We start from the raw sequence: 19,067 nt of genomic DNA, 5'->3' as shown, positions 1-19,067 counted from the left end.
AAGTTATATTTTCGCTTATCTTCTAAAGATAGACACATGTTTTACAAATTCTCACAAAAATAAATTTCAGAGGGGTGAAAACCGAACTGTTTTGAAAACTTTCTCTTTCAATCCCTGAGTCTAAAAATCTTTTGCTAAGTGCTAGACGATAATGGAGGCTGAAGTGAGTTTGAACGACATTTTTTTTTAATGTTCACGCAAATAGTTCTTGTTCCTCTTCCTCCATCTCAGTGTTTTCAATTGAGATAAAAAAATCCAAAACCCTTTTTACTATGTGGTTATAGATTTCTACGAATACGCATATTTGAGTTAGTTTTGTTTATGATGTCATGGTGCTAATGGAGCAATGATTTAGAATAATAGGAAAAACCGGAGTATTCTGGGCAAATTTATCCAACAGCTCTTCTGTTCACCATAAACCTTGTATGTGATGCCGGAATCAGCTGAGATACGGCTGAATTCCAATTTTTGTGAAGGTGTTGGAGACGGCTGAAATTTCTTTGCTCACATGTTCTCCGAAGTCTTTATAACAGTATCAGAGCTTCAAATGCGTGCTCATAACTTTATTTTTTACTCAAGGTTCTGTATTTTATAGCAGCCATTACATAAAGTCTTAAAAGAATAATTAAAAACGTAAAGTTGATAATATTAATGCGACTTTAAGTAGATCCGGACGGCTTTGTAAAAAGACGATATGATCTTTATGGCACACGGCTTCCACAATACAGATTGCACTATTATCAACGCTTCAAGCGTGATAACACACTGAGACAGAGTGATGTCACGATTTTCCAGCATGCATTCTCCGCTAGTGTAAACAGTGCAAAGTTTCCTTACGCCATTCTGGTCTTTGATAAGAATTTACACGAACTTGAAAAATTTAAATGTGACTCGTTCCATCTTCAACCTGTGATCCATACAGCACTAGGGCCTATATCTCAAAGAATAAATCCCCACCTGAAAGTCCCAAGAATGAAATGAAAACTGTTAACACTGCATTCTTGAATACACTCTTTTAAAACGTATATCATTACTGATTAACTGTTAAGTTATTAGAAAAAATAATAACTACTTCATTGTGTTAATATTATAAATGTTAGTGTTTTGTTACCTGATTGCCTAGTTTCGACGCTGTTTGCGTCATCCTTTGAATACTAGCGAGTTCCAGCGCTATTTTCTGGTTTCTGGCTTTTCGATATAATCATGTATACACCTCACCACAACAAGAAACCAGAAGATAACGTTGGAACTAGAGTCGTGCATAACCGGTTACGAAAAATTGAAATAATATATTGCTACAGAACGCCTGGCGCTATAGACAGTATGCAAAGCCCTTCCGTCTCGCGGAATGATCGAATTTCGGTTTAACGAATGTCCGAGTCTTTCTCGCATGGACGGCTCTAGGTCATGATATCATAAAAGGCAGATGACATTGAGCCATCCAGGAGTTTCAGAAAGCGTTGCAACGACGCGTGTACCTTTCAATTGATATTTTCTCCTTCCTCCTTTCATTCATTCATTCATTCATTCATTCATTCATTCATTCATTCATTCATTCATTCATTCATTCATTCATTCCAGTTAGGTATCGTCAGAAGGAACAGATCATGAAACTACAATCATTATAGCTTGAGAGCGGTTTTTATTTTTGTTAATAACTTTTTAGCTCCTTAAAAATGATGTCTTAATGAAATAATAATACACCCACTTAGAATAATTAAAAGGCGTAGGCTATATTAACAATTATTCTTTTACAAATAATCTACGCTTTTTGAATTAAAAAAAAGTATGAACGTTACAATAGTAAGTGTGTACTTATTTGCTATTCTATTTTATTTTATTCTCATATAAATATAAACAAATTTGTTTCATGACAGATTTTATCTATACATTACGTTTATTTCCTTTGTTGTTACCGGTGTCTATTAGTTTATTTAGATATTACTGTACTTCAACCAGGAGAAAGTCTCAGAGGAATGAGACGCAGCGGGGTGATGTTGATGTCATAAGGTCACACACGTGGGTACACGCATCTCCATTGACTAACTCTCAAAGCACAAACGTTAACACTGATACACACATATTTATATTACCCTTAACCTAAACTGTTGATAAAGCGTCGTAAAATAACCTACTAAAATAAAAAATATATTACCCTAGTTGCAAAATTAGATTACGGTTAATTTCCTGCTCTTTTAATCCCTCCATACAGGAAATAACATATGCAGGAGAGCGCATGTTTTTAAAACTGGTGTCATTAACGGTAATATTATCTATCTACTTCGCTCCAATAGATGACGCAATAGTAAGCGCATTCCTTTCACGGTTAATCTCCTGGTTGGAGAACAGTAGTTATAAAGATAAATGTACCAAAGTGTCCAATCAATTATAGGCCTATTTCAAGCTAACACCTTTTTTAATTAGAAAAAGTAAAGTTCCTTCAATTGTTCCTCCATTTGTATAGTCAGAAAATCTCCTCAGAGTTCTTGTATGGTGAAGTACGCCTGGTGTTCTGTCTACCCTGCAAAACATTAGGTGCAACCGCTTGAAAATCGGATATTCGGTCTGATGTTCAAGCTCGCCGGTTGTCCTCCGACCGGTCGAATACAAACCGGTTCTAAGCGCTCATTTGCAGTACTCTATTTGTAACTAACTAGGATTCAGAGGATGACGCAAACAACGCCGAAACTAGTCAATCAGTTAACATAACACCAAAATGTATAATATTAACACAGTGAAGTAGTTATTATTTATTCAAATAGATTAACAGTTCATCAGTGACTGTTAACATCGTAATTCTTTTTTAATAAACTGACACCAGTTACAAAAAAATTCTAATTCTCGGTTACTGAAGTTCCTGTCAGTATTTAACTCGCAGTTAACCCTAAGAAGCCGCATTGCCCACGGGTGTAATTCTACCCGTCATATCGCAAACCACATCTCTATCTCTTAAATCTCTTCGTCATTACACGTCGTCATACACGCGGTACGGTCATGTTGAGCTTTCAAAGTGTGAAGCTAATCGCTGAAATTCCCCGAATAGAATTTGAGAAACCAAGGGTTATTCACCTCTAAAAGCTACACAGAGTGCATTTAATCAGGGGAAATTAGCGAAGCCTTTCTATGCGATAAGAGAACACCGATCATGTACACAGAGATAGTAACAAGCAGCTGGTTTAGAAATAGCCTGACGTAGTGCAGTGCCAGTTACGAATGCAGTAGCCGCTAACAGATGCACATAAATATGTTCCTCTGCAGTTCGCTACATTTCCTATTCATTAATTTGTAGTATTATTCTGTATTTTAATTCTTCGTGTGTTTATTACTCTTTTAAAAACCTCATTTAATTACGTTTGCACTTGCAGGGTTAATATAATAATAATAATAATAATAATAATAATAATAATAATAATAATAATAATAAATAATGAATAATAATCCATGACGCAACACTTCTAAAAGAGGTAAGACCCACCAATCAACTGCCGTCTCACGTCCACATACCTCAGCAAAGGTGGACGATCATCTGATTAGTACGGATAACGTGTGGTCAGCTAATTTTCTAGACCGCATTAAACTACTCAATGTAGCTGTACACTTACACTTTTCTTGATTTTGATTCACTTAATTCTTTCAATATTTAAAATATGATAAAAGTTCTATGTTAAAATATTATCTAATTTATTATTTAAATATACATAATACAGAAAATAATTACAACAATAGAAATAGAAATAAAATAATACAATCAATATAAAAAAGAGGATACAATAACATTAACAAAAATTTGAGAACCGAATAAGCAGCGCTCGTGTTCGGTCGCAGTTCAGATATAAGAAGAATATAGAAAATAAAATAAAATAGGAACTAAAATTAAAATTATAGCTACAGTGAAATTATATAATATTAAAATAGGGAAGAATAATATCGTACGTAAATAAAGTAGGACGATTCATGAGAAAATATATATTCCGAAATTATAGAATACAAATATAATTTAGGCTGATTAATTCATACACATTGGCTATAAATTTATTTAATCAATTTCGAGACGTTAACACGTTTCTGATTTTCTTGTTATATGTTAGTGGGTTACATATTAGAAGTTCTGGGTGTAATTTAGCTGAAGAATTATACGACAGAGGGTCAAAATTAATTCTATGCTTTGGACCAGCAGATGTGTAGCATTTAGGTTCTACTAATGTTGAATTATTATTTCATCTTGTGTCATGATTATGTATCTGTAATATAAACATATTACGATTTTTATGATAAAATTTTAACAGGGTATATTTATAAATTTGTTCAATATTAAATACATTAAATTCAGAATAAATTAATTTAGTTGGATAATCAAAACGTTTCTTCAAACGAATTTTAATTATAATTCGTTTTTGTAGTAAATTTAACGTACTAAGATTAATTTTTGTACTTCCACTCCAAACAATAATGCCATATTGAATGATAGACTGAAAAATGGCCATTTAAACATTTCGTAGAACCCTAATGGGTAAGTAGCATCGAAGATTAACGAATTTATAAATTGTTTTACGCAGCCTTTTACAAAGATAAGTAATGTGAAGAGGCCATTTTAAATTTTGATCAATAATGATACCCAGATATTTCACATAAGTGGCTTCTGTCAATGGTGGATATTTACAACTTTTGCGATCTAAACAATTTTCACTGTGTATAATATGTATTATGTAATATACCTTAAATACAGCATATGACCGCATTTAAGGTGTATATATTTTTTAACGCTATGAAGTTTTAAAGTTTTAATGTTTTAAGATGTATCCACGCTTTCCTTTCGATGCTGAATGGACAACGGTCTATATCTACACACTAGCCGAATTTTATGAGAAAATTTCTTCTCTCGTGAAGACCCGAACCAGCGCCCATTCCGTTCCGGAAACCTAGAAGATGACGGCTCAGACCACGGCGTGAGGCTTGACCTTAACAATGGCGCGATGAACAGCTCAGCTGGAAATCATTTGCAACACGACGATAACATTGCATCGCAAGATAATTATAATTGTCTATTTAGCGAGCGAATTAAATGACGAAGACGATGAACGATCAATTGATTACATAACATTGCGATAACAGAGCAACACTGGAATGGAAATAACGGAAGCCGAAATAATCTGTGGAAAAATGTTCTACAGAACACATGTTCATGAATCTTGCATAACTTATTTGAGTAACATTCCGTCCACAGTAGTGAGACGTGGTCAGCTGCTCTGTACTGTAATTTATGACTAAACCCATATTAAAGCAATATATCAGCAGTATTTTTCTGGTAAACATACGAACAATGGAAAGACTTCTGAGAGATTCAATTTCTGTTCACACAAACTGTGGGGAATTCCTCACAAGTGTTCTATGATACTCAACACAGTTCTTAGTATACACTAATATAGTTAAATAGTAATATACTCATATTAGTTACAGGAATTTACGTCTGTTATATTGGCTGACTGGCTTTTTCGAGAATTGGACTTACTGTCTTATTATTATTATTATTATTATTATTATTATTATTACCATTATTATTATTATTATTATTATTATTATTATTATTATACGGGACTCACCTCACCGGCCCTGCGAAGAATACAAAGCGAAGGCATCAACTGTTACTCACTCCAAAGCTACTTGAAACCACGCCCCTATTCGCCAGCTTCCGAACTGAAAACGTCCACAGTACAAAGTTCATAAAAACATTAACGAATCACTATACGTGTATTAACCCCTGCGGTACCTGAATGGTCAGACCTTCAGCCTGTCACCACCCTCTTATCAGTTCCACTACATCCCCACTCCCAGCTTCCCCTGTGACGTTTCCCTCCGGCCAGGGCCGGTGAGCTAAGTCCCACACTGCAGCTCATTGTGCTCTCTATATGCGATTATTGTTCCGGTCCGAGTGGCATTCGTGAATCCGATGCTGACAGGCGACCCATACTGTTTCAGCCCCGACAGACAGGTTCCATGCCCGGACGAGTATCTGAGTGATGAACCTAGGCACAGAGCTTCAAGCATTTCCTGTATTTGCATAGGAAATCTGTACTGCTCCGAAGATTACACCCCAGTTTATTTTTAATTATTACAGATGATATATGAAATGAAGGGAGGTGGAATGTGTTGGTGGAATGATAGGGGAAACTAGAGTACCTCCAGGAAAAAAACCCTGGCTTCCAGTCACCGTCAATAGAAGACCTTACTTATCAGGAAAAACCTTCACCGAGAAGGGGTCCAGTGTGTTTTCAATGAACCATTACAAGTCACATCAACACCTTCATCTTGCTCTTCAGCAGATAGAGTTGTTAGTTATAACTACGTCATCACATTCAAAACGATTTATCATCTAAGAGTTTTTCATGGCTTAGTGTAGGGAAGTAAGTTTTGAAGGTATTTGGTAATTCAAGCAATGCTCTATGATTTATGTTTAATTTTTGGTAGCAATTATTCCTCAGTGGACTACATATATATCCGTAAAGTTTGGATATTTGTGAGTCTACAGCCTTCAAAGCGCCTTGTTCACAACCGCAATTCTTTAATCATAGTCTCAATCTTATCTGCAACGTAAAAAGCCTTGACATCATTGCCTTGAAGGCTAGTATTGAGTGTGTTCAAGTATACCATATCTGATAGTTAGGCTACCATACAATTACCAGAATTTTTTGAGCTGACCATACGAAAGTTTTGGATTTGTAAGAAAAGGCTTTACTTTATCAGTTTACTCTACCAATAGTGTCAATGTCACTCTGGATGGGTGGAAAACCAACTGGAAAGCACTGTTGTAGAAGATTCCCTTATTGCGTTGCAAGTATAGACATCAAACAAATGTATTGAGGTTGAAAAATTAAAATGAAAGGTCCATAAAAAATATTTCCCGTTGGGGTCTTGTATCCAGTTATTTCGATTAGCCAGACATAGCAGAAGTGAACAGTATACGATACTTAGATTTTGGTTAATACAATCCTGTCAATGAAACTTGTAGACTAAGTAGTTCTGAAATTTCAGACACTACAGTAGGTCTGAAATTTCAGACACTACAGTAGGTCTGAAGATACAATTGAAAACACCAAATTATTCCTAACAGCCAAATAACTGCAAAGACCTAAAATCTCACATCGTATTTGCAAGGGGAGATTAATGATTTATTAACCTACTACATGAAAAACATTGATTTTATTTATACATATTTATTTTCCAACATAAACATCTTTAACATTAATACACTTAAGGAGACGGTCCAAAAGCCTTTTCTGTTCTTCTCAGGTAAAATTCAGATTTCTTTTGCCAGAAAAATAATTCACAGCTTCTATAACCTGATTGCAGTTATGAATTTTCTTCCTTTCAAGTCCTATTCGTGGTCTGGAATCATAAAATAGTATCACAGAGCCAAATTTGATGAACATGGTAGATAACTTAACAATTCAAACCCAAAGTCGTTGCAATGTCACATGAGTTGCAAACATTCTGTTGAAAGAATCTTTTGCTCAGCTTTCCTTGCCTTTTAGGTTTCAGTACTTTTTGCAGGTATCTTGGAAGGTTAGAATAGTATTAAATATTCATAATGATACTATGTTCCAGGAAACCAATCATGGTAACGCCTCCTTCATCCCAAAAAACTGAAGACATAACAGTTTCAGCTGATTTCTATGCTCGAAGCATTTTCATGATTGAGAAGAGGAATTATTCCACCGTTTTGATTAATTTTTTTGTGTAGAATTCGAAATAGAGAACTCATTTTTCAGCCATAATGAAATATGTGTAAAAATGGTTTCACCTTAACATCTTAATGAAAACATTGGCAAATCTCAACATAATATTGCAAGGATTCAGCTTTCTTAAAATAATATAGCTACGAGTTGAAAACTTTTACCAACATTAGGAAAATACAACATGGAGGACTGAAATTACTAATGATCATGAAATCCGTTGTCATGATTGGAAGGCTAAATACTTATCAACCCTCCTCATATTGCATCAACAATCGTGGAATTGTCGTAATTATAAAAGTGTTATGAAAATGCCGATACTGTTTTGCCAGCTTGATTGTGTGGTTATGGGGCGCAGTAGTGAATAATTGAACACGTTGCACATGCTGATGCATGCAATATTCAACGTTTCTCATTACACAGAACACTGACTCGAAGAACGAATACATCAGAGTTGCTTAGTAATCCGAACATTTGCAATTACGTAAAAAATAATATCAGACAGTAAAAAAGAATACCATGATTATGGACATTAATAATAACAGATAGTACGTAGGCTTTTGTAATGCCGTCTTGGCTGTGTTCTCCGCGAGTGAGATTTGTAATGTTTTCAGGAAGGGGGGAAAAACATATTTTAAGTGAATGTGAAACAAAGTTCGATTTGTAGGTCGGGGGAGAAAATAAAATAAGTTTTGAATAATTCCATCTTAGAAGATGTTAAAACTTCCTCGAATATTTAAATAATGTGATTTCCATCTAATAACAAATATTGTGTGAAAATCTATCAGAATTCATACTTTTTCTTGTTTCCTAAAAATACGAAAGACGTCACGGTTATTTTGCTGAGGAGACTTAAAGTATTATAAAATCTTAAAATGATTACATTACACCATTACAGTCATCGGTGTATGCAGGATTATTTTGGCAGGATCGATTGTCCTGGAGAAACCGCGAGAAACACCTCCCAAAGAGGACAGTCGTCTAATAAATATGATAAAATCTAGGTAATTAAATATTTTTTCTTAATAAAGTACAGTCCGTAAATGCTTCCGTGCAGAGTTAATACGGTAAAAGTCAAAAGTAATTGACCTTATTACTGCCCAGAGCTGTCTTTAATTTATTGTGTCCGAGATTTTCCCGTTACCGTGGAAATAATTGAAGTTGATTTCTTTTCGTTGTATGCCACAAAATAACTACTGTCAGTTCTGTTTATGAATTTCCAATGTTATTAAAATGCATCGGTTTACAAATGTTGAATTAGCAGGCATGCATATCGCATATGGAGCAGCGTCCGGCATTGCTAATTATTAGGCACGGCGAATTTAATCGGAGCAACGTCCTCTGTCAAATTCCCCGTCAAATAATATTTTCAAGGCGAGGCAAACGCCTTGGAGATAATGGCCAGGTACTTTTCACGTTCCGATTCTTTGAAATCCTAATTTCTTTTATAGGTATCAATATATCTCATAATAGGCCCTACAGGGTGGATGGTAACCTCTACACCAAAATAAAACTGGTAATGGATCATGAGGAGAGATTTGAAAAGTCTAAATAAGTTTTTTCTCTAACATTCACCGTTTTAGAGGATGTTTATATGAAGCATTTGGCAACATCACGGTTACTGCAATAACTCTACCAAGCGCGGTCTGCATTCCTTACCTTCCCCTCCCCCTCTGCTGTATTCAGTCAGTGACACGCGACAGTGCGCTGCGTTGCAAGATTTATTTTAACAATTTTCGCAATTATTCAATTTAAATTCATGGTTAGACGAGTTGACATGCAAAAGAAGATTCAAGACATTAACGTTCAGATTATTTTTCCTATCTGCTTGTATAGCAATCAGTCATTTCCCTTCGGCCATTACCGCAATAAAGCGCTGCAAACATTGGGCAAAGACTATTTGTTTCTTGCTTAACGGTGCTCCATCGAAGGAAAAGTATAGTAAAAGTTTAGAATCACCTCTTAAATTTTGGTGCATCGGTACCGTTCAACTCTTTATATATCATATCTGAAAATTAAAAATAGTTCTTCTGAAACATCCTGTATAGGCTATCTCAAACTAAGTATGACGTAAAATTCGAGCTTCACTTCTCTCCTGAAAGAAGCCGGTATAAATCCCTTTCTCCGAAAAATCCATTATGTCTGGTTGCTTTTGAACCGCGATACTTCGGTTTAGTCACAAACTTATTAATCTCCGAGGAAAAATATCTGAAATGTATCTAGTCTCGACGAAGGAGTCCAGACATGGTATACATCTTCGAGAGCAGTGTCGTGAAAAGAAGAACGAAGGCTTATATAACATGTTGAAGTAGTTAATACTAACATTATTACCAACTTCCCGTGAATTATACGTATAATGGTTTCCTTTCTACCTTCTTATTACTTTGTTTCATTTTTCTACTTTTTTCTCATATCAACCTTACTCTTACCTTATACGTAATACTCCGTATTCCGTGCTCCATTTTCTCTTAAAGATATTTTCTATCTACCTTTCTCATACTGTTTTTGAAGGCCTTTCAGTAATTCAAAGGTTGATAGAAAAAATAGGAAAAGTACAAAAATTCCAATTTTGAGCATAGCACAATTATCTTCATTTCATTTGAAGCGGCATCTATTGACATAAATTTCTACAAAAACTGGATTTGTGCCATTGAAAATCACAGACTTATGCGGTTCTTATTAGAAAATATCAAGAAGATGGTATTAGTGTTGTCTCCTTTTGTTTCATCGCCATATTAGCTGTTATTGGTTAAATATTTCGTTTTACAAATGAACGATCATCAAAATGAATCGGATAAAAAAAAAAGCAAGTCGTCAGGATGAGGAGAATGTTGAGGTGGCAGAAGATGACAATAGCAATGGGTGTGGTGAGTGAAAACATCTATAATAATAATAATAATAATAATAATAATAATAATAATAATAATAATAATAATAATAATAATAATATAATTTTTAAGTCGTTATTTTACGACGCTTTATCAACATCTTTGGTTATTTAGCGCCTGAATGTGATGAAGGTGATAATGCCGGTGAAAGGAGTCCGGGGTCCAGCACAGAAAGTTACCCAGCATTTGCTCATATTGGGTTGAGGGAAAAACCCGGAAAAAACCTCAACCAGGTAACTTGCCTCGACCGGGAATCGAACCCGGGCTACCTGGTTTCGCGGCCAGACGCGCTAGCCGTTACTCCACAGGTGTGAATAATAATAATAATAATAATAATAATAATAATAATAATAATAATAATAATAATAATATTACATTTTATTTTGATTGAGCATAGTTTGTGTTGTTATTAGAATCATTTTTCGGTATTTACTTAATATACCTGACGTGCCAAATATTCAAAGACTGGAGGATCCAAATTTTGAAAGAGAAAAATATAAACATAAAATATGGTTTTCTTGTCCAGGAAATCGTTCCAACGTTAAGTTTTAATTTAATAAAACACTTATAAAGTATTTATTTGTATGTTGATACAGCTGACAATATGAATGAAACAAGATTTCATATACTTTTTCTCAATTAATTTCTGCAAAAAGTGGTTGTGTCCAAAAGTTTTTTTTTTCTCCAAGAAACCGTATAAAAGAGAAAAATGAAACCTTTAACAAAAGTTGATAGATATATGAGAAACCTATATAAAATATGTCAGATTATTATTTTATTGTATGGGAAACGTATCCTGTTTTTGCTATCAACCTTTTTACTCCCTGAATTCTCCCTCTCTCTCTCTCTCTCTCTCTCTCTCTCTCTCTCTCTCTCTCTCTCTCGCTCGCTCGCTCGCTCTGAAAGCAGCTTTTGAAGAGAACTTTAATTCTTAAATCTTAACTTTTCATGTAGTATAGATGTATCGCGATTTAATGGTCTTGCAAAGTCACGAATGTCGGACTTACGCTTTTGTAAAGGAGCAGAGAGACTACTAAAATGTACGTCAAAGGGCATCGCATTGATAATTGGGAAAAACACGTTCTGTAGTCGGGTTTCGAAACCAAAAGCTGTGGTTCTGACATGACATCGAAGATTGTATAGAATATTACAAGTGCGATGACAAATACCTACAGTAAAGAAACAATATTTTTATACAAGTAGCTTTTTTCAACTCTCTAGCGGCAGCGTTCCAAAGTAAAAATTCAGCAGAAGGGAATTAAGACTGCACTTCCCCTCTTAAGAACTGTCAAGGGGAGATCGGGAAGGGGAAATGCGATATTGTAATGAAATCCGTACAAGGTTGTGTGGGTTTGACGAGTATATTCAAACACACGTGGGCTAAGAAAATGACTTCTTAAAACAGCTTTGTTAAGTAATGACTATGTCTCAAATGTAGCTCGTATGTCACAGGTCAGCATGGTCTCACTTCTCATGATATATCCGGTTCGAACCTGTCAACTTCTATTTTTAAATCGTGTTTTCCTACTACACCGCCACCATGAAATTGATGTCCAATTTATTGAATTTCACACATATTTAAAAACATTTTTTGTACTTACACCAACCTACGACATTATTCGTGAAATTCAATAGATAAGTATGAGATTTTCACAAGTCAAGAAAGATTTAAAAAATCCTTTAACTTCATAAAGAATTGGGTTTATGCAGGTATAAACAAACTTCCTGATCAGTGTAATATGTAGCTAATCGGTGATGTATGCAATGGAGGGAAAAAGAAACTGGCACCATATTCCATTTTCTCCTGGCCTACTTGCCTCATAATTAGTGACTTATTGGTATCACTTGTCAGGTTCAGACCTGTCTTCGCACAGTTAACTAAACAACAAAACCAACTTCAAAACATTGAGATATTGTCGTCGTTTTTCTTCTCTATTATTATTAGCCTCTTCTATGAAATGAACAGCATTCAGAAGAAAATTCTGCGGCATATTTTCGAAATTTTTTACAAGCTTTCACAATTAATTATTTATGCACTTAAATAATTTTTGTGACGTTCATAGTAACAATGAATAAGGTCAGTTCTCATTTGTAGAGGCAAAACCATTCTTTTCCGGCTTGAATTCGCAAAAAAAGAAAAACAGGGTGGGTTGTATTGGAAATTTCACAAAGTATAATACACTAAAAAGCTGAAAATGAAATTTTTAATCATTTTTTAAGGTGACCTTAAAAATTGTAGTACATCCCAGCTGGATAGAGTGGATTGTTACAAGAAAATATCGCTTTAAAAGTGACTAATGTATGTGTTTCATGTATCGGAAAGACAAAATATCAGGGAATATAGAGTGTTAAAAAGGATCTAATATTTTGAGGGATGGGTAGTACGCATTCCAACAAGAAGAAAAAGATCCCATAAACATGCGACCTAAAATTGATAGTTTTTACGAAAAACGTACTTTTAAAAATTCGTGTGTTGGTGACAGTTATGAGAGACACACATTCTACCCCGTAGATTAACTGGTTCTCAGTATCGGCGTTTCTAAGCAAACCAATTGCCCGTCTTGCTGAAGGAAGTGCCATATCATCACAAGACTACAGAAATGTGGTTTATGCATGGCGGAGTATCAGCCCATTTCCGTAACAAAGTCCGACATCTAACACGGGTATTTAATCTTCGGTGGATTGGCCGGGGAGGTCCTGTACCATGGCCTGCTCGTTCCCCAGACCTTAATCCCTTGGACTGTTAATTATGGGGGTATTTGCGGCCTTAGTGTATGCAAGACCCATTGAAGATGTACTACAAGAGCGTGTCTTCAACGTCTGTCAGCACATCAGAGGCCAACTAGGGGTGTTTGAGAGGTTGCGTGATTCCTTAAGTCGTCGAGCAGAAGGGTTTGTTATGATGAATGAAAGTCAAATCTACCATCTGCTATGAACAAGTCCTAATATCTCGGAAGATATTAATTTTAGAACACATGTTTATTAGACTTTTTTTACTTATTTTGATGAACTCTAGCACCCCTTATGAAAATATTTGATCCGTTTTTTAACACACTGTATAATGCAGTAAAAAAATAAATACAATTTTTTACTGTTTTTCAAAGTCTGGGTTCCCTTAAATAGTGATCTTACGACAAGCTGGTCTTATGTCGGAATGTAGTAATTCATGAATGTTCATTTTTGGTTCGTTAGTTCTTACTCCTTGACAGTGGATGTAGATGATAATGACAATGGCTGATATCACTGCTTTTATGTGAGGAGTTATGTGTGGAATGCTTCGGGAATGAATCACTACTACGACTGCGTTGTGTCTTTAAATTTCCAGACATTGTTTATGCATTACAAATGTTACGAATATCTTTCATAGGAAGCTTTGAATATAACAAGATTCTGCTCTGCATTCTTGACAGTAAACGTGTGTACTATGCATAGTATGTAACTGTGTCTATGTTTCAAAAAGATTATAAAACTTTGTGAGAGTAGTAGGGCAGGACATTTGAAAGCCCTGTATACATCTCACAGAAACCAATGAAGCAAACGGAAATTGGGTGAAACTAGCACTGAAGTAGTTCCGGTGATTTCGGAAATGAAAATCGTTGAATTTATAGGGGATTTTTGTGGATATGCAGTCGATCGTATATGTAAGACATATTAAAAGCCTAAACTAACCGAATCTAACCTGTCACAGATTCGTATATGCAAGATGTATAAGCAGAATACGAAGGAAACTACTTCAGCGCTAGTTTAGCTTTTAAATGTAATTTAAATAAATGTTACTTAGACTCGGAAGTGTTAAAATAAAAGCCCTGTATACATCTCATAGAAACCAGTGAAGCAAACGAAAATTGGTTGAAACTATCGCTGGGGTAGTTCCGCTGATTTCGGAAATGAAAATCGCTGAATTTAAAAGGGATTTTTGTGGAGATGCAGCGGATCGTATATGCAAGACATATTAAAAGAGTAAACTAACCGAACCTAACCTGTCACAGATTCCTATATACGCAAGGTGTATAATCGGAGTACGAAAGGAATTACTTCAGCGCTAGTTTAGCTTTTAAATGTAATTTAAATAAATGTTACTTAGACTCGGAAGTATTAAAATGAAAGCCCTGTATATATCTCAAAGAGACTAGTGAAGCAAACGAAAATTGGGTGGAACTAGCGCTGGGGTAGTTCCGGTGATTTCGGAAATGAAAATCGTTGAATTCATTAGGGATTTTTGTGGAGATGCAGTCGATGGTATATGCAAGACATATTAAAAGCTTAAAATAACCGAACCTAACCTGTCACAGATTCGTACATGCAAGGTGTATAAGCAGAGTACGAAAGGTACTACCTCAGCGCTAGTTTAGCTTTTAAATGTAATTTATATAAATGTTACTTAGACTCGGAAGTATTGAAATGAAAGCCCTGTATACATCTCACAGAAACTAGTGAAGCAAAAGAAAATTGGATGAAACTAGCGCTGAAGTAGTTCTGGTGATTTCGGAAATGAAAATCGTTGAATTTATGAGGGATTTTTGTGGAGATGCAGTGGATCGTATATGCAAGACATATTAAAAGCCTAAACTAACCGAACGTAACCTATCACAGATTCGTATATGTAAGGTAGACTCGGGAGTATTGAAATGAAAGCCCTGTATACATCTCACAGATACCAATGAAGCAAACGAAAATTGGGTGAAACTAGCGCTGAAGAAGTTCCGGTGATTTCGGAAATGAAAATCGTTGAATTTGTAAGGGATTTTTATGGATCGTATATGCAGGACATATTAAAAGCTTAAACTAACCGAACCTAACCTGTCACAGATTCGTATATGCAAGGTAGACTCGAAAGAATTGAAATGAAAGCCCTGTATACATCTCACAGAAACCAATGAAGCAAACGAAAATTGGGTGAAACTAGCGCTGAAGAAGTTCCGGTGATTTCGGAAATGAAAATCGTTGAATTTAATAGGGTTTTTTTTGTGGAGATGCAACGGATCGTATATGCAAGACATATTAAAAACTAACCGAACCTAACCTGTCACAGATTCGTATACGCAAGGTGTATAAGCGGAGTACGAAGGGAACTACTTTAGCGCTAGTTTAGCTTTTAAATGTAATTTAAATAAATATTACTTAGACTCGGAAGTATTAAAATGAAAGCCCTGTATACATCTGACAGAAACCAGTGAAGCAAACGAAAATTGGGTGAAACTAGCGCTGGGGTAGTTCCGGTGATTTCGGAAATGAAAATCATTGAATTTATGTGGGATTTTTGTGGAGATGCAGCGGATCGGATATGCAAGACATATTAAAAGCCTAAACTAACCGAACTTAACCTGTCACAGATTCATACATGTAAGGTGTATAAGCGGAGTACGAAGGGAAATACCTCAGCGCTAGTTTAGCCGAAAATTGTGCTTCCTTTGGTGTAGCTTTCCTGGAAAAATACCAATATTTCTGTAGCGGGGTGGGGGAGGTGGCATGATGTAACTTTGGGTGGGAACTAGCCCACTAGCTAGCGCCGCTCCCTCCCGGTCTTATCTTAAATCCATGCTATATGCTGCTATTAAAGCAAATTTTTCTTCCATGCTCTTACACTTAGAATAACAACAGTATCTATTTATCAAGACAGAAGTGAGTATTGCTAATCACTTTCTAACGAGCATCATCTGAAACTTGTTTACACGAAACTTGCGAAGGAGATACGAGAGCAAAGTTGTATCGTCAGCTTTCACATAACGCAGTAGTTTAAAATGCTAGCAAGCACGTGTATACTCACCATCTCGAAGATAAGCTGGAGCATTTTGACGGCGGGTTGTAGTATCGATTTGTTTCGCAGAAGCGCACCGTCGTCCTCATAGCGCGCGACTCAATCCCTGCGTCTAATTACACTGCACATGCAAGACTAACTGAATCCGCGGCGGTGCGAGGCACGGCTAGGTAGCAAGTGCTGCCACTATCACGGCTTGCGATCGCCCGATAACAATATGTCCCATCTTCACACGTGTTGGCCTAGCGCTGTGTGTTTGTGTATCGGGCAGCTCTCACCACGTGGTTTATTTGCACGAATGTCAAGGTCTAGGACTCTTCAGTAGTTCCCAGCCTTTTAACTGCGGACGAGCATATCGGTTCGTGCGAGAATCTAGGAAGATTTAAAGGCGCTCGGAACCTGTTTTCTTGTGGAAGAAGCTGCAACGACCATGAAATTTTGGTGGCCGCGCTTTGTGTTTTATTATGTTCGTGACAAGCCTGCTTGCTGATGAAACTGTTTATGTAATAAACCTGAACTTTCTTTCACTTGTCCGTGATGGGCGCATACAGTACATAGTCCGGACCAGCTTAATACCTAAAAGGTGAAACCTAATCATTTTTACCCCATTACTACATATGCTAGTGGATTATGGTGATTTTCTAGTTTGAAGATCGAATTTTCTTTTGCCAACTTCGTTTCGAATTTCGGTACTGAGAATACTACAACTGGTAGTGATTTTCTAACTGTTATGTTGGCAGCAGTAACAGCTGTTGTCGATAATGCAAATTCTAAAAATTTAGATTGGTGTAGATTTCTGAGCCGATTACTGGAAGCTAGTGAAATTTGAACATACTAATAATTAAAATATCAGTATTCCTACTAATACATAATAGTCATTTTATGTGTTGCGTTGTGGTTACAATTCAAAATTATAGTCAGATAAGTGTAAATAAATATAACATACGGTGTGATACAAACACTTGGGTGATCCATAGAAATACCATTTCACATTTTTAATTAATTTCTTTCGTGTTTAGGTTTTTATTACAAAGAGAGGAAATAGCGTGACAGTGAGTCCTCCAAGAAATAAAACCTGTTCCATTCAGAGTAGGCTACGCTTCAGGAATCTATATTTCATATGTATAATGAACTGAAAGACGATAGTGAAGAAGAAATTATGCACACGGAGATAACAATTATAACTGCAATAGCAAAATTATTAGGAGTAATATTCTTAAGCATACATTTCAAAGTGGCATTCGGTTTTCGGAGTTTGTACTAATCATTTCACGTGATCAAACAAAATACATTTTTAGGTTAGGTCTAGTAAATCGTAAACTATTTATCAGAGAAATGAATTTCATGTTGTCAGACAAAATACATTTTAATACTGGATCATATTAATCTACTAATTACCAACATAATGTACGAGAGGCCCAGGAGGAAAATATAAACCTACTCTTTCACATATTATTGAACCATTTAGAAAACATCTCCCAACATAAAGATAAAATGTGGTAAATAAGTAAATAATTAATATATCGTTATTGTTAATAATTTATTATTATTATTATTATTATTATTATTATTATTATTATTATTATTATTATTATTATTATTATTATTATTATTATTATTATAGTAGGCCTACATGACATTGTGATTTTACCCTCTTTGGTGATATCTGGTATTAGTTGGCAACATTGAAGAGACGGCCAAATTAGCCTTTTAGGAATTGCTCTTGCATGATCTCACTATATCCAAACCGTGGCGCGAACAGCCCATAAAGGGCTACGACCTGCCGGCTTCTGGCCTGACGTCCACATTCCTCAGTAGAGGTAAAAATATAAACGAAATTCATAAAATAATTTAAGAAGAATCGTCGTATACTGACGGCATCTACAAAATATCTTCTCCACTTATCCGCTATCAGGAATACTGAAAACGCCTATTTGCGTTAAATTTCTGAAATCGGCTTTAAGTATTACAATAGATCCATTTCATTATCACACTTCGTATACCGCTATTAAAGTAAAACTGTAAAACTAATACAATAGCCTACTACCTTCAATACTTGTCGCTGTGGTTAACGTATACAGGCTATATATAGATTTGTTTACTGGATTTTGTACATGACTAAATGTTGATTAATAGTTCAACGCAATTTCAGTTATTATGTTGAGCGAAAAAAAAAATAGACTGTATGAAAGCGATATTAAAATACCCGTGAGCAATTTTTCCTCGTTACCTGCCTGTTACGTTGTCATAACTACGATGATATGGCAGAAAGTGTCTGGACTCTAAACTGATTCAGGGACATATTCACAAACTTTTAAATCACAATTAACCTTCACCTTGCTTCTTTCATTCAGAATTCTCCATATATTTCTAAGGTACTGGATCTATTATTTATAAACTAAATTCCATGGCAGACGAACAAATAGAGATCACAATTGGGGGCTTAGAACAAAAAGCAGGTAAGTGACATTATTAAAAAAATGAGGTAATTGCGTGTTGTGATAGCCCAAAAGGATGTTTCTTTGGGATAAAATCAGGTAAGTGATCACTCTGTGCACTGCTGCTATATGGGCATCATTTCACCAAACTAGTGTATAATATTTCATTGCATGTAGAACTTTAACTGTAATTTCCTCAAAACTAGGTTTCCGTCACGTACCTGCTTTTTGTTCTAAGCCCCTCAATTAATAC

The 19,067-nt window shown here is 35.5% G+C and overlaps 1 protein-coding gene across 9 annotated transcripts in view; it reads right to left on the bottom strand.

Annotated features, from left to right (window-relative positions):
• The window catches only part of LOC138716256 (uncharacterized), a 395,104-nt gene that overhangs the window by 165,195 nt on the left and 210,842 nt on the right, over positions 1-19,067 (bottom strand). The window contains exon 1 of one of the 9 annotated variants that reach the window (XM_069849124.1): positions 16,386-16,621. The exons of the other annotated variants lie outside the window; for them this stretch is intronic. Coding sequence (XP_069705225.1) covers positions 16,386-16,465 — 80 coding nt within the window. The 5' untranslated portion in view covers positions 16,466-16,621. Of the gene's footprint in view, positions 1-16,385; positions 16,622-19,067 lie in introns of those variants that run through there. 9 annotated transcript variants of the gene reach the window in all.

Source organism: Periplaneta americana, chromosome 16, assembly GCF_040183065.1.
Source record: "Periplaneta americana isolate PAMFEO1 chromosome 16, P.americana_PAMFEO1_priV1, whole genome shotgun sequence".
In the NCBI taxonomy this organism is placed as follows: Eukaryota; Metazoa; Arthropoda; class Insecta; order Blattodea; family Blattidae; genus Periplaneta; species Periplaneta americana.
The sequence above is the reverse complement of the archived record's forward strand: the minus strand, read 5'-3'. Positions and strand labels throughout refer to the sequence as shown.